Source organism: Calonectris borealis, chromosome 2 (assembly GCF_964195595.1).
Source record: "Calonectris borealis chromosome 2, bCalBor7.hap1.2, whole genome shotgun sequence".
NCBI lineage: Eukaryota > Metazoa > Chordata > Aves > Procellariiformes > Procellariidae > Calonectris > Calonectris borealis.
The window spans coordinates 124,987,655-125,000,354 of NC_134313.1; the positions used below are offsets into that span (position 1 = coordinate 124,987,655).

Here is a 12,700-nt window from a genome sequence, read left to right on the forward strand (position 1 = left end):
TTGATCACTGTCACCATTCAAAGTTCAAGGCTCTCTTTACTTTTCCTAGGAGCACTGCTGAAGATGATTCTCCACTGTTTCTTCAGTCAGTCTGAACCACAGAGAAGTTTCCCATTACTGTGTTTTGTCTTCACCTCTCCTTTATTTTTTTAAGGGCAATTTTCTGAAGCAATTTGCCAATTTTTTGGGTCTGATTTCTGTCTAGCACTGTTTTCCCTGTTTATCTACTGTTTCATTGCATTCTGTCTATACCTTACCCCACCCCTACCGTTTCTAATCCTATGCCTTTTCTAGCTCTGATTTATTCAACTTCCATTTCCTCTTTTCCTTTCTTTTTTCATTTTCTCATTTAGAAATCACATTTTGTAATCCTTTTTGGCAGTGAGATGGAGGTGTCATGTACTTGCTGGTGTGCAGATGTTTTCCTCGTAAGTCTAACATCTTTTTCATCCAGCCACTAAAAGAAGTTGATTCTAAAGGCAAACTTAGTGGTAGGTACATGGTTATGTACTATCTAGTTAAAGCAAATATATGCTTTATTTAGAGAATTTTAAAATAAATTGAGACTGAATGTGTAGTCTCCTATTTGACTAGTTAATCCTCTACTGCATCTGTATTTTTTGAATCTCAAATTCCAGCTAGTGAGTTAGTTTATTTCTTAAACTCCTAGCAGTGGAAGTTAAAAAAAGAGCCATAAATGAAAGGGAATATAACAGAATACAAACCTAACACAGGAGTTCCCTCATGGAACCTTAAAACCGATTAGTACCACTTTCTGTAAGATAATCAGACGTGATTATCTGGACAGTCGGTGTTCCAGAATAAATGTCAAGCAGCATGATTACCAAAAAAAAAGGCAAATGGTATAGATGACTTTCAAGTTTTGCAAAGCTCAGTGTGAGAGGTCCTCATCCCTCCTATGACTATCCTTTGACAGAAACTGAAGGAGCATAAAATGTGCCAGAGGGAAACACTGATTCCACACAATCAATAATTTTGATTTTCATGCTGTCACAATTCAGTAGTAAATTAGGAATCAGAGGTTCTACCAAGAAATGCCAGATGGTTCATTATAAAATACACCAGCTGTCCTTTTTCCTCCAACGTCTCATTTCAAACTGGTGAAAAATGAAGTTACTTTAATCTACCCTGTACAGCTCTATAATAAAAACAGACACCAAAATAAAGGTTGAAATCCAGCTACTCACTGGATTCACCTAGTCTACCATCATGATGCCATGTAGTGTAATCACTCAGCTGCTTCACAACACAGATCATGTATTTCCACTGAGGTACCTCTGCTCTCAACACCATACCGGCCCTTGTCTAACAGAGTTCACAGTGTCAGGGTAGACAAGCAGACAAACAGCTGTTAGTATAAACTGGATCAACACCTATACAGTTGAGCTACCAAGGACATGAGTCGAATGCGTACATTGTACCTCAAGCCTAACAAGGGCAGTTAGCGCGCTTCTCATTAGATGTCATGTCAAAGTTGGCTCCTGCATTAAGTGCCTGGGAATGGAAAGCAAAGGCAGTTTTAGAGGGATATACATGAATGGCATGAGACAAAACTCCTTAGTTCGGAACAGAAGGCAGGGGGTAAAGAAGTTACCTAAAAATCATATCTATGTTTGCAATCTTTGCATGCTACCTTTGCAAAACCAATAGCTCAGAACTGTTAATAAATAAATAAAACACTTCACCGTTTCATTTTAGTTGTATCACTTAAGGGATTAATTTGGCGCGTTCTAAGAATGTAACAGACTACACATATTCTTCAGAGTTTAGTCTCAGTTATTACAGCACAGCCAAACGTTTTCCACTAAGGTTTGCTAGAGATAACAAATCTATCCCTCAGCCAAGCATGAAGATGTAAGCAGTGCAAAAAGAAGTGGTCCAGGGGGACATTTTTCACATTGCCTCACAAAAAACCCAATTCATTTTCAAGTTATTTCTTTTCAGTTCCCTAGCTAAAAAAGAAGACTTAATTCCTGTTGCTAGTTGAATGTATTAGCAAAGTCTAAAATACAGCCCAGTAAAAAATTTATCTTATTTGCTCACCTATGTAGCTGGTTTATCTGTTTATAAATTTCAACCCTTCAAAAACTTTTGGAAGTTTACTCAAATGTATCGTTGTTAGATCTGCAGCCACGATTTCTCCACACTAGTAATGTAAACTACTTTAGTTGGGGGGCTAAGTGCACACACTCCTCTGGAAGAAGAAAGAAATAATAATTTCATGGACTTTACATAAATGTAGTCACACGAGTTCCTTTTTCCCCTTTGGAAATTGCCAGACATCTCTGAGTGTACTGGTTATTCTGGAAAAAAATGGTTTTAGGCACCAGGATTACCTTTTTACTTTCAGACACTTGGTATCTCACTATTTCTATTACTGTGTTTAAGTATCTAGGATGAACAAGAAACCAGTGAAACAAAGCAACAGATCAGAAAAAGCTGAATTAGTTCTAAAATTTAGATATGGCATTGAGATACAGGACTTAAAAAACTCAGGAGAAACAAGCATTTATCTTTAGTTCCAAACAAGATATAATTTTAAAATAAAGTTCAAACATTTCCTTGTAGTATTACTAATTCAAATGTTGTTGGAATGTGAAAATAACTCATTTTTCCCCCTTAAGCTGTTTATATGATTTTTTAAAGTTATTTCCACTTTAATAACCTACAGTTTTAATAAACACTTGACACAGAATTTCTTCAAATAATATGTCTATGTATTAAAATTCTCTCTCCTTTCAAGTATTTTTAAAACATGGTTAAATTGATCCACTTTGCTAGACAATGTTTATACTACCTCTTTTTAGCAGTATTGTAAGCTGAACACAATCTGTTTTTTAACATAATCCACAGCTGCTTCAAAATGTCCTTTCTGAGGCTCTAGCCCTTTTTTCAAAGGACTTTCACGAAGAATGTCTTTAATTAGTATTCATTTCAAGTACATTTTTTATTCATTTCATAAAAATCTGGTCTGAGTAGAGTTCTCATCATTGTAAATAACTGATTAAATACTCAAATCTTAAAAATTATACTGGAAAGCAGTAGGACAATTCATATGCCGTTCTTCCAGATTTCCTTTACTACTGCTTTTCAGCATACCTTTTTCTTTCCTGTCTTGCTATCAAACTTAAAAGACTATGTTACACACTGGAGAAGGTTATATTTGAACTGGAGGAGGTTAAATTTTGCCAGAGCTGAATGTTTTATGTAATACTAGCCTTGCAGAACACTGATGACGATAAATGCTGTGCAGTTAACTCCCTTTTATTGGCTCCTTTCTGTCCCAAGGACCTGAAGCACATTACTGAGCCGGGGGAGAAACTGCCTAAGAAATCTGTATTTTCTGCTTTGATTAGCTTTAGTTAGCCACTAGCTGACATTTTTGTTGTACTTAAGCACATACGTGCAACCTAAGAAGATGACAAGCAAAAGAAAGTTCACGGCTTCCCAGCCTGCCTGTTCTTTCCTCATCTATGGAGAGCTTTTGCCAAAAATCCTGTGTTCTCTGTCTTTATGTGGACAACGATGTATTATCTCCACCTATAAATGGAGAAACAGAGATAAAGTAAGTAACATGAGTTGAAGTCACATAGTGAGCCAATATCAGTTGGTAAAATATGCCTTTACTCTTCAACTACTCTTTTACATCCACAGTACTGCACTTCCAGAAAGTAGAGACACAAAAAGCTTTATTTCTGTGCACAGGTCTCAAGCTATGACACATGAAATGTGAACACCGCCAAGCACCAAGTCAGGGTGAAATGAATATGAATAAGGCAATTCATCCCTCAGAGACCACCTGTGAACAGAAAGGGACCGCTTGTAGGACACAGTCATTTATCAACCATGTGTGATTTTGCTGACCACATTGTTGGCATTAAAGTATCACCTTATTAAGTTTAATCATTTATGATTTTCATAGCACTCGCCATTTAGATTCAATCTCTGTACAATATTGTTTTTGCAAGCTAACTTCTACATGTTCACGTTATCATTCAGTGAATGGTCCTGAAGCTTTGGTGCCCTTCATTTGAAGCCCAAACACCAACTTTGGCCGTTTTCTGACTATATAGTCTAACTATTTCAACTATTTTTTTCCTAACTCCAGTCCTGAGAAACTGTGTTATTTAAAATACAAGGTTTACATAAACTACGGTTACAGAAACAAGTGTATCGCCTCTCAATTTTGGAAAGCTTTTGAAGTGCTGTGGACAAAGGAGGTAATGTTGCTTCATTGAGGTGGACGAAACACCTGAAGAAACTGGCGAGCCAGGCAGTCTGGGTCTTTTTCTACCTTACTCTCAGCTCTGGGCAAGCTGAATGTTTGCCGCCATTTGGCGCTTTGCAGGGTTGGTAGTTCCACACAGGGCCCCGGTACCTTGGGCCACCCGTGAGCCCACGGCTGCAGCCGGGCCTGCTGCCCTCTCACCCCTGGCCACTGCAGCACAGGGCTCTGGGCAACAAGGGAGCAGCAAGACAGCTCCCCAGCCGAAAGCAAGAAACACCGCCCAGCTGAGCTCTGCCACCCAGAGAAGCAGCGTTTGCCACCCCCGTGCTCGGCCCCACCTCAGGAGAGGGGTTTCCGCCATGAAGGTGGCACCGTTGACCCGGCAAGAAGAGCACAGCCAGGCGGCGCCGACTCCCTTCCTCCTGCCCGTGGGTATCGGCAGTCCCGGCCGGGCAGGTTTCCCCCTTCGCCCCGCCTCGGAGCCTCCCTCACGCCACCGCCCTCGGTCACCTCCCGCCCTGCGCCTGCGCCGGCCGCGCCGCCATTACCACCCCCTTGCGGCAGGCGCCCGCCTCTCTCTGCGAGCGGCGCGTTGCGGGCAGGCGGCGCTGGCGGGGCTTAGACGAAGCGTCGAGAGACGGATCGGTGGACGACAGACGCGGGCGAGGGGAGAGGGAGGGTGGCGCGGGGGCGGCTTGGGCGGCTGCTGTGGCCGCGGGGGTGGCACGGGAGGCGGCGGGCTGCGTGGCATGAGCGGCCGCGGCGCTGTCCTTGAGGCGGGGGAGGCGCGGGGCTGCTTCATCCTCCCCCCTCCGCGGTGAGGGGCTGCTCCAGGCTGGGGGGGCGGTGGTGGGGCCTCACTGGTGGCCGTGGGCTTTCCCCAGGCGGCCTGGGCTTGCTTTCTGTCAGGCTGGGCTCCCCCAGGGTGACCGCTGAAGCAGAAGCCCAAGGGAGGTTGTGCTCCCCTCCTGGTCAGGCCTGTGCCCGCCTGGGGTGCCAGGCTAGCCGGGGTGCTGTTGAAGGTTCACTGGTGAGTGGATTTTGTGGATTTTGTTGCTGTCTCTAGGCTCCTGTGATGCCGCAGTTAAGGTCAGGGAAAGTAGTAACTGCCAGCGAGGTGAAGCCGGCTGACAGGATGGTCACCAGCCCAAGCTCTCTGGGTGTGGGGGTAGGACATGAGCCAGGGAAAAAGTTGGTAGTCAAGCAGAGTCCTCACCTATCACCAAAGAGAAAACCTGAGCAGCCCTTATCTTCCTGTCTGCAACCTGCCGTGCTCTCCAGCGTTTCCAGTGAGCAATTTGCTCCTCTTGTGCCCATGCAGAAGGAGCAAGGTGAGAGCAGCCAGAGACTCCCAGGTAAAAAAACCAAGGGGATACAGTGCAGGAGGGCTGCCAGAAGCAACAAGGGTGTAGCTCTGCCAATTTCAGACACTGATGTATGTGAAGATTGGCAGGCAGCGACCACGGCTGCAGCAATGTGCTGGGAAGAGACTGTAAGGAGAGGGACAGAACAAGGTCAACAGCTATTTTTCTCAGGAACTACTTTGCAAAATAAATTCTCAGCAGGGATTGAAAGGAAAGAACATAGCTCAGAAAGACTGAACCTCTCAGGTTTCCAGGAGGGTTCAGGGAGCTCAGAGAAAAAAGGCAAATATTCCTTTATGGAAATAAAATTACAAATCCCATCCTCAGAAGAGGAAATTGAGAGCACAGAGAGACATGGCATTTCCTGTTTGCCAGAACCAGAGGTGCTGCAACCCAGAAAGGGCACATGTAGTACTGCAATGAAAAGCACTGACTCCATAACGGTACTGAAAATGCAAATCCCTGATCTTAAGAAGAATTTGGGGACTCAGGAGTCCTTATCTGAACCAAAACCTCAGGAAGAGGTAGATACGCCAGAGAAGTTGCATGGGTGTTCTTTAATTGGATCAAGAAAGCCAGGGACACAGAAAGGAAAGAGATGCTTGAGCAAGAAAGGCGGGACATCTTTGATAAAACCAAATCTACAAGGTCCCAGAGAGAGAGGTAGATCTGCCTTGCTAGATCTGCATACCCAGTGTCAAGAGTCCAAGAAAGGAGCTGTAAGTCTGAGGAAGAGGGACAGAAACACACTGGTGTCACAGCAACTACAGAGTCTAAGTGGCCAAGAAGAACTAACAACCAGAGGAAAGATGCGCAAGCGTTGTATGAAAGAGGAGCAGCAGAGCTCAAACCCTCAGAAAGGAGCAGACAGCTTGGGGGAAAGTGGTAAGCACTTGTGCCCCATCGTAGAAATACAGGTGCAGAATTTGGGCTCCCAGGACAAGGGACTAGTGCTGCAGTAAGACCCCATTAAAAAGTGAAAAAACAGGAGATACTTTTTCTTTTGCAGATTGTCTGTGTGGGACAAAGTCATGGGGGCAGGAAAGAGTGGCCTGTACCCTATCTCAAAGTGACTCTTGGTGTGTGGCTGCTAACTTAACTCAAGAAGTGTAGAGATAAGAACTAGGGTCTGCTTTACAGTACTGTGAATACCAGTCTTAGAAGAAAACAGATTTTTAGGAAGAGAAAGGCTTTTCCTGAAGGAGAAAAGCAGTTCTTTAGCACAAAGGAGAGGAGACCAGATACCCTTTTGGGGGCTGGGGGGAAGAAGGGGTATCAGCAGCAACAGGCCCCACGTAAGAATTTTTTTTTTTTCCCCCCTCAAAAGCAGTCAGTTCATTTATGCGTAGAAGGTCAGGCACAAGCAGGAAAGGAGGTAGTAGTTTCAGCAAAGCCAAAATAAAAGATAGTCAATTCTTCATTCATCTGTATATTATTTGATTATTTTTGAATAATGTATCATGCTGCCTTGTTTTAGTGCTTGCCTTTATAGGATGCTGGGTTTTGTTTTCAGAACTTTTTGATTTTCAGTTGCTGTTCTCTGGAAGATCCTAAAAGATGTAGAAACAAAGATTGGTTTTTGGTGTTTTAAGAGAGTGTGGTATCAAACTGGAACAATTGTGAAAGAGGATTTTTAAAGTTTTTTTCAGGACAATTGTCTAAAAGACATTCTTTTTACTTTCAAAGTGGGTACATTCAAATGACAAATATTTGCTCTAGGTTATTATTAATAAATATTGTAACTAGAAACCATATTCTGAAAAACTGATGTATTAAAATTGTATCTTACGTACTTTGAAAACTAAGATCTAAAAAATCCAACATTCTACTAGTACATTCTTGAGTCCATTCTCCAAACGAAATTTTCAGGTGTATATTTTTTTACATAATCTGTATTTGCTTTTAAATAAAAAGTAGTACTTTATAAAAATGCAAGTCCTGCAGTTTTCCTGGATCATCTTGAGCAGTCTGATGCATTTGGTTGGACTATATATCTGAAATAAATCACTCTATTTTTATAAACAAGCTTTCCTATTACAGAGAATCTACTGTGTAAACAAAAGATTTTAAGGCCGAGTATGCAAACAGCATCTGCATTTTCTTGCCAGACTTGCTCTCATTTGGTTTCCACCTGTGTTTTAAATATACAACTTCCAATGTCCTTATGACACCTCAAGGTTCTGTTGTTCTTCGCATTTGTTTCTGAAGACAAAATGTCATTTGTTACTGTAGTCTGCTAATAGTGCTCATTTTAAAAAAAAAAATGGTAAAACTTTACAGAAATGTTTTAGCCTTACACAGTATCATGTTCTTTAGTAGCCTCAAATGTTTTTTGTTCTCTTTATAAAATATTGCAATAGGGTAGTCTTTTTCCCTTAGCTTATTCTTCAATGACACTTTTTTTTTTTTTTAAAATCAGCAAAGGAAAAATGGAAAGCAATTGAGCAAGACTCCGGTACACAGGCTGTGAAGAAGCTTAAGACAAATCGAAACAGATCAGAAGATTCCAAGGAAAAGGAACCTCACTACTCTCAATCTCCTATGGTTGCTACTTTAGGTGGAACTCAAAGCAAGAGCTTTCTAAGCCAACCTGTAACAAAAAAGTCTGATGTGCAGTATAAAAAAAGGAAACCCAGAATTGATCAAATCAAGTGCTTGCAAAGTTTTAGTGTGCCTACAGCTGAAAAAATGAGAAATGTACCTGCAAAATGTCATGCTGAATATTGCAGAAATGCCCTAAATCATTGTAACGGCTTACTCTGTGCAACAGAAAAGAATCCATTTGTGAGATTAGAGGCCTGTAGTTACATAAATACATTTGTGAAGTCTTCAGCTAGTGGAACTACCAGCAGTTATAAATTAAGTGGATTCTTCCATGTAGCCCAGGATAAAAGAAAGCATGTTTTTCCTGATGGTACTGTAGAACAGTGTGATACGAATTGCAGCACTAGTAGAATGCAAAATGAGAGATCACCCACAACAGGTGGCTTATTATTTAATAAAGAAAAAACTCAAAGCGGAGAAGGGTATTTTTCATTCTGTCAGAGTGAAAACAATAAATGTTTAAGGGGAAAAAAGTGGAATATTGGTAGAAAGCCTAGAAAAAAGATGAAAATCACAGAGAAATCAGCAGTGCAGGATACTTTCACAGACATGGCTAATGAATGCAGTGAGTGTGAGTTACAAACAGAAGCAGCAGTTGCCGTGTCAAGCTCCTTTGCAGTCTTGGGACTAAATCGTAAAGAGATTACTCTGTCAGCTTCATGTGGTCATACATCAGATCTTCATATAGGAAAAAATACTCACGAAGCACAAAATATATCAGTCTGGAAAAAGAATAGTACCAAATTACTTGCATTTGAAGATGGCTTTGAGAAGCCATCTCAGCTCTCTGTAATAACAAAAGGAGAAATTTCAAGCAGCGTGGCACATCATTCTGCTGTCTCAGGTAGCCTGGGGGTGCTAGCTCAGGTCCATGATGTTTCTAATTGTCACAAAAGCAAGACAGATGAAAAATTGAACAAAATTAATAAGAAATTGCAGCAGTTTACCTGTCAAAGAACAATACCTATGACTGGTAAAAATGTTTGGCTCTTTGAATCTTGTGCCAGGACTTCTGAATGGGTTCATAAAAATCACGGGTCTATCTCAGAAGGAAAAAGACTTTTAAGGGCTGCCTTTGAGGAATCGTCTGATAAAAGCAGTGTTAAAGCTGTAGGAAGCAGTGCTGTGACTGGGAATTTGAGACGGTTGGATTTGCATACATCATTGGCAGAAATTAACAAAGAATCTACACATAAAATAATGGATCCAAATGCTGAATGTCTGGCTTCACTTGAAACACCAGAATCCTCTTCCATGGATACTTATGAGACTTTGAGAATGAGCAATGAAAATGTGGAATCACCAGTGAATATGGATAGAAGTGCCATGGATTTTAGCCATGACGATGTGCAAGAAGTTAAAGCAACCTTGAATTTTACAACAAAACAAGAAGATAAAAATAAAGGAGCTGTAACAAAAAGAAACCTGTCTGTGACAGTCCAGAATGGTACATCTACAGGTAACCCAAACAGAATAAACTTCAGCTGTAAAGCATCATTAGTGAACCGGACATTTTCTGATTTAAAGCTAATGAAAGTATTAAACACGGGAAACCTGACAAAATTCAAAATTCCTTTATGCAGAAACAAACCTGAATCCAGGAAATTGGAATCTGTCCGTTCATTGGAAAGAAAATCCTGTAGTCCCCTGGAGCTTCTTGACAGCACTAGTGTTTCAAGAAGGCAGAAAACAGGTGAAGAGACTTTTTTGGTAAATTCCAAGCAGCAGCCTCTTTCTATCACGAGTGATGCTACGTCTACAGCTTCCATGAAGAAAAAAGCGGATGAGATCGACAGTAAGGACTTTCAGCATGATGGTTCTGAAAACCTTTCAAATGAGATGTCTGCGCTCCCTGAACATTTTTCTTTATATCCACATCCTTTTCTTGACAGACAAATAGAGTCATCTGTGCCTGATTTCCGTGGTACTGAATGTGTACTAAAACCTAATTTTCCTGATCTTTCTTGGAATGCAGTTGACCACCCTGTTGCATTAGAAATAAATGATGATAGCAAATCAAGAGGGAATCTTTCACAACGTAAAAGTCAAAATTTTCCAGATCTTCTGGAAGCTTACAAAGAAGATGTTCTTGTCATTGATGTGATTCAGGATGATCCTGACCTTTTTGGAACCAATAATGAAGAGGAGCTTGCACTTGCAGACTGTGAAAATTGTCCTGTGAAGGCATCCTATACTAGCATCTGCATTAAAGACAAAAAGCAGGATCTTAAGCCTGAGTATCCTGTTACCTCAGAAAATAGAGATTCAGTAGATGATAATTTTAGGTATGCATATAATTCTTTTTATTACAATAATCCTAAGTACTTTGTTCTCATATCAGTATACTTCAGTTGTAGTGGTTAGACTTCGTTACAGAATTTCACTAATTTTTGCGTTGATTTTAAGTGTCAAAATTTGATTGAGGTATGACAGTATTGTGAATGCAAATAAATTAATTTGTTCTTCATAAGAACTAGGATAAACTCTGAATCGAAGGAGAACGTAGTCCTAAAGAATTGATTTAGACCAAGTGAAGTGAAATATGAAAGTATAAAAAAAGCTAATTAAGAGTCATATTCTTAATAAATAACTTAATATTTTTAAATATGTGACGATTTGAGATAGCAGATAGCCCTTTGAGGGTAGTTTTTTTAGTTGTAAAGTAGTAGAATACTTAGAAATGTTTTTTACTTTCTAGGTGTAGCTTATTCTTTTGCTGGATCTGTATGAGTAAATGGTCTCTACAGTAGTATTCCGTTCTGCTATTCTCCTTCCCTGCTTTTCTCCTATCCCCAGGCATGTGAATAGTTTTCAGATCTGTAATTTGGCTAACACGTTATAGATGTTAATGATCCTGCATCTTCGTTCAGCAAGTTCCTGGCGTAAATTAGTAGGCATTAATGTTTTTCTGGGTTTTGAGATGATAGTAAAAGTCAGTGAAGGGGGAAGAGAAGTTTAAAGTAGAGACAAACTTTTGTAAAAGAGGTAGTAGTCCTTCGTGGGATAGATGAACTCATCAACTGTCTAGTCTGTTTTCTCTCTAAGCTTCAATACTTGTGTTTGATAAATGAGTTTTAAGATTAAATTTTTCATCTTAAGAAGAAAAACATAAAGCTTAGATAGAAATAGTACAAGATTTTCCTCTGAAGATTAGTTTTTTTTATTTGGAGGAGTGTTTTAATTTTCTTTCTCTGCTCTTTCTGGGTGGCTTTATGTTATCCTTATTTTAAATAATGTGTTACCATCTTATGACTGCATTCATTTTTTTAACCCTTTGCTCTCCTTATCCTTTCCCTTTCATTAAACCCATGTGTAAAAGAGGAAGGGAATCCTCTTTGAGGTGCTGAACAGTTTTTTAGACATAAGAATATAAAACTTTCAGACGTTAATAGAATAAAACTTCTGCCAAAACCAGCCTCTGAAGAACAGGACAAGTCTTTAGTAGGAGCATCCAACTTCTTAAGAAGCAGCTAGTCTGTATCATAGTAAATTTATGAGAATGAGTATTCATTTTGTGTACAGTGTATATTATGTCTTATATACACTGTGTAACAGAATAAGTAGTTGCTGTATATTACCTCAGGGTAATAATGGCTGTTCAGAGATGGTTTCCAACTGACTGTCCAGACGGCTGTTGCACAGAATGGAAGACCAGAACTTCTGAGCACTTTACACTCGTGTATTGGTTATGGTAGTAAAGTTTGCTATTTATATAAATACTAACTGAAAATTTTATTGGATCTTGTAAGTACTTTGTAGGGAGGACAAATATTCCCTTTAATTAGTAATGACATTGAGTTAGAGTATCTTTATCACAACCATTAGACAGATGAAAATTGAACTTGTTTGAAGTCATATTTCAACTTTCTTCCTGGTATCTGCTGAATTTGCTTGCCATTAGCCACGGAAAATAAAAATGTAGCGCTCTTATTTCTTAGAATTTCCCCTTAATTTGCTAAAGAAGCAGACAAAATTGTCTTGTTTTTTACCTTCATAATTCGATGCAAAGATCATTAGACAGTGGCTAATCATAGTTGGTAACAGTCAGGAACATATTAATGAACTGAATATCAGAATACTAAAATAAGGCAATAGACCTTACCACAGTTTTATCAGGTAGTTTATGATATCACCAGATAATACCAGATAATAGCCGGTTCATACTGTTGTTTTTTATTTTGTTGGTATTTACCAGATACGACTGGCACTTCAACATTGTTTGGCCAACCAAAAAAAGTGATTATGCTGGTAGAGTTATGCTCACATCATACTACGTATTTTAAAATAAAATACTGTGTCCGTTAATGTCTTTTTTTTTTTTCTTTAGAGATATTCTAGAGTATTGTCTGTGTTTTCTTGTTTGGCTTCTAATTTTACGCATATTCAGTTTTGCTTCATTGCAATATTAGTTTGTAACGCCACTTCAGTCTGTCCACGTAGAACAGCAAGTCGGAACTGCACTATTGTAAACCATCTCTAACTT

General features: G+C 39.9%; 1 protein-coding gene across 1 annotated transcript in view; it reads left to right on the forward strand.

Annotated features, from left to right (window-relative positions):
- The first annotated feature begins 4,608 nt into the window (after window positions 1-4,608).
- TOPAZ1 (testis and ovary specific TOPAZ 1) overlaps window positions 4,609-12,700 on the forward strand; it is a 44,408-nt gene continuing 36,316 nt past the window's right edge. Inside the window, exons 1-3 of the mRNA XM_075143350.1 lie at window positions 4,609-4,677; window positions 5,316-6,498; window positions 8,033-10,502. Coding sequence (XP_074999451.1) covers window positions 4,609-4,677; window positions 5,316-6,498; window positions 8,033-10,502 — 3,722 coding nt within the window. The remainder of the gene's footprint in view (window positions 4,678-5,315; window positions 6,499-8,032; window positions 10,503-12,700) is intronic.